Genomic DNA, 2,811 nt, shown 5'->3' with positions numbered 1-2,811 from the left:
TCAGAGCAACGTGGCCCGCGGTGGCTCGGCTCGCTTTACTCGCGGGCACTTGGCCGGGGGGGCCCTGGGCGCAAGGCTGATGGCTCGGTCTCGGTCGCAGGGCAAAAGAAGAAGCTGCAGGAGCTGTACCAGCTGGGCCCTCAGCTGGGCAGCGGTGGCTTCGGCACCGTTTTCTCGGGCATCCGCCTCTCAGACGGGAGTCCGGTAAAGTGGCCGAGACGGCGGGGCGCGGGAGGAGGGCCAGGGGCGGGGCGGGGCAGGGCTTGAGCTCAGCCCCGTCTCTCGTGGGCTTGCAGGTGGCCATCAAACGCGTGGCCCGGGAGAGCGTCCTGCGGTGGTACGAGCTGGTGAGTGAGCGGGGCCACCGCGACAGAGCGGGGCGTGGCGGGCAGGGATAAGGCCGGGGCCCCAGGGCGGGAGGCGGCGCAGGGCGGGGGGAGCGGGCGTGGGCTCAGCGTGCGAGCCGGAGCATCGCGGGCCCGGGGATGCCAAACACTGGTGATGGGGCCGGGCAGGGGGGCACCCCCGAAGCATCCCCTGGGCGGGAGGAAGCCCAAGCACCAGGGAGGCTGCCCAAGGGGGCACTGGGGCATCCCAGGCACGAGGCAGCGGAGCCACAGGGCAGTATCAGGCCTGCTGGAGGCACTGTCTCCTCCTCACAGCCCGACGGCACCCGTGTTCCCATGGAGATCGTGCTCATGGAGAAGGTGGGCTCTGGCTGCCACAACATCATCCAGCTCCTCGACTGGTTTGAGCTGCCTGACAGCTTCCTGCTGGTGATGGAGCGTCCGGAGCCATCGCAGGATCTCCTGGCCTTCCTGCTGGAGCAGGGGTTCCTGTGCGAGGAGATGGCGCGCTGGCTTTTCTGCCAGGTGCTGGAGGCCGTGCGGCACTGCACCGCCTGCGGCGTCCTGCACCGGGACATCAAGCCAGAGAATCTCCTCGTGGACCCGGAGAGCGGCGACCTGAAGCTCATCGACTTCGGTTGCGGCACCTTCCTCCAGGAGCAGGCCTTCACGCGATTTGCCGGTGAGCCCACAGGCCAGGCCCTGCTCCCAGTGCCAGGCACTGCACGGCCCCATTCCCTCCTGGGCTGTGGGCTGCGGCATTCAGCCGGCTGCCGCCTGCCCTTTGGCACGGGGCAGATGCTGTGCCCCAGGAGCCAGCTGCCAGCCCTGCCCACAAAGCCAGGCCCCGGCTGCTCGGCTTGGCAGGCCCGCAAGGGCTTGGGCTGCTCCGCTGGCCTTGTTTGCCTTGCAGAACGGTTTCTTGGCTTTGGCCAATTGGCTGGGGAACGCCCGGTGGCCTCGGGGGGAAGTTGTGGCCACCGGTGCAGCCCCTGCTTCCACCAGGAGGCTGGCACCAGGCTCTGGAAGCCAGCAGCCTGCACCTGGACAGCGCCACCTGTCTCCCCTAGGAACACACATGTACAGCCCACCCGAGTGGATCTGCCTTGGCTGCTACCACGGCCATTCGGCAACCATCTGGTCCCTGGGTGTGCTGCTGTACGTCATGGTCTGCGGGAACATGCCCTTCCAGGAGGACCGTGACATCGTGTCGGGGCAGCTCTTCTTCTGGCAGCAGGTCTCTCCAGGTTGGTGTCTGGCCTCAAGAAGGCAGGCTTTGGCAGATGGCACCGCGCAGCCCAGCGTGGCCCTCACGCAGCTGCGCGGGAGGCCCATCTGCCCTCAAGAGCTGGCCGCAGGAGGCAGCCCGTGACGACGTGGTCGGTGTGGCCTGCTTGGCTGAAGGAGGTGGCGCGTGTCCTGCCGTGCCACTGTCCCGCAAAGGGCAGAGTCAGCCGGGAGGCTGGCACAGCTCTGAGCACACGCAGCATAGCCCGGGCCCTGGAGGCGCCGGGAGCAGCTGGGCAGGAGCCTTCTGCAAGTGACCGGCGCTTTCTGGTTTCTCTCCCCAGAGTGCCAACATCTGATCCGCTGGTGTTTGTCCAAGCACCCTGCGGACAGGCCAGCGCTGGAGGAGATCTTGCGCCACCCTTGGGTGCGGGGCAGGCGTCTTTGATGCCTTGCCAGAGCCTCTGCAGCACCCGATTACCGAGTCCCATGCAGGACTGAGGGCTCGAGAAATAAAACAACCACAAACCCATGCCGGGGTGTCAAGTCTGGTCCTGTTTAGCAACTTCAGCTAAAGAACCCTCTTGGGAAAAGGGGTAATCAGAGTGTTCTCTTCAGCCTTTGTCAAGCTTTTGATGCCTTTTCTCCAGGACGGTAGTTCTGTGTCTTCAAGCACAGGCTGTAGTACAGGCAGGAGGAGCTGTAACCAGCCTAGAAAGGTAACAGTGAAACAACAGCCGCCCTTTCAAACTGACGCGGCCACTTGGGTTCACCAGAAGTGATACCTGGGCTCATGTGTGCATTCCAAGGGCCAGCAGGCGGCAGGGACAGAGATGCTGCTCACCTGCCAAAGCTGTGAGAAGAAGCAGAAACGCCAAAACATCATTTCAGGTCAAGCCCTAATGAACTCTTGCTCTTTCTTCCCCTCACACTGGCAGCAGGCAAATGCAGCCCGGTCTGCCTGGATTTAGGGGACAGCAGCATCTAAAGGAGCTGTGCAGGGATGCACAGATGCTGAAAGAGACTCTACGGCAGATAGACACGCTCCAGCAGGCTCAGCCTCCCACACTGGGGCAGGGAAAGAGCATGAGGAGACCCCCGCTGCCGAGGAAGGAGCGGCAGAGAAAGTGATCCCTAGGGACTCCAAGGGAACCCCCCTGGTGTTACCAGCCTCTAACCCCATCTCACATTCGGGAGTTGTGTTATGTAACAGAGCAACTCTTGATAACTTTGTTGT

At 63.8% G+C, this 2,811-nt stretch overlaps 1 protein-coding gene across 1 annotated transcript; it reads left to right on the top strand.

Annotated features, from left to right (window-relative positions):
• The first annotated feature begins 310 nt into the window (after positions 1-310).
• Positions 311-2,022, top strand: LOC138117203 (serine/threonine-protein kinase pim-1-like). The gene is made up of 4 exons (XM_069027277.1): positions 311-347; positions 663-1,029; positions 1,418-1,594; positions 1,919-2,022. Exons 2-4 carry the CDS (start codon positions 684-686, stop codon positions 2,020-2,022), a joined length of 627 nt encoding a protein of 208 aa, XP_068883378.1. The 5' UTR covers positions 311-347; positions 663-683.
• The last annotated feature ends 789 nt before the right edge of the window (positions 2,023-2,811 follow it).

The sequence above is a fragment of the Aphelocoma coerulescens genome, chromosome 11, assembly GCF_041296385.1.
Source record: "Aphelocoma coerulescens isolate FSJ_1873_10779 chromosome 11, UR_Acoe_1.0, whole genome shotgun sequence".
Classification (NCBI taxonomy): domain Eukaryota; kingdom Metazoa; phylum Chordata; class Aves; order Passeriformes; family Corvidae; genus Aphelocoma; species Aphelocoma coerulescens.
This window is presented reverse-complemented; position numbering and strand designations above follow the sequence as displayed.

What these genes read in the sequence shown, in the direction of transcription:
- LOC138117203 (XM_069027277.1), top strand. Translation starts at nt 684, where the DNA reads ATGGAGATCGTGCTCATGGAGAAGGTGGGCTCTGGCTGCCACAACATC. An exon ending in GGCCTTCACGCGATTTGCCG is followed by an intron (nt 1,030 to 1,417) that starts GTGAGCCCACAG and finishes TGTCTCCCCTAG; the next exon opens with GAACACACATGTACAGCCCA. An exon ending in CTGGCAGCAGGTCTCTCCAG is followed by an intron (nt 1,595 to 1,918) that starts GTTGGTGTCTGG and finishes TTCTCTCCCCAG; the next exon opens with AGTGCCAACATCTGATCCGC.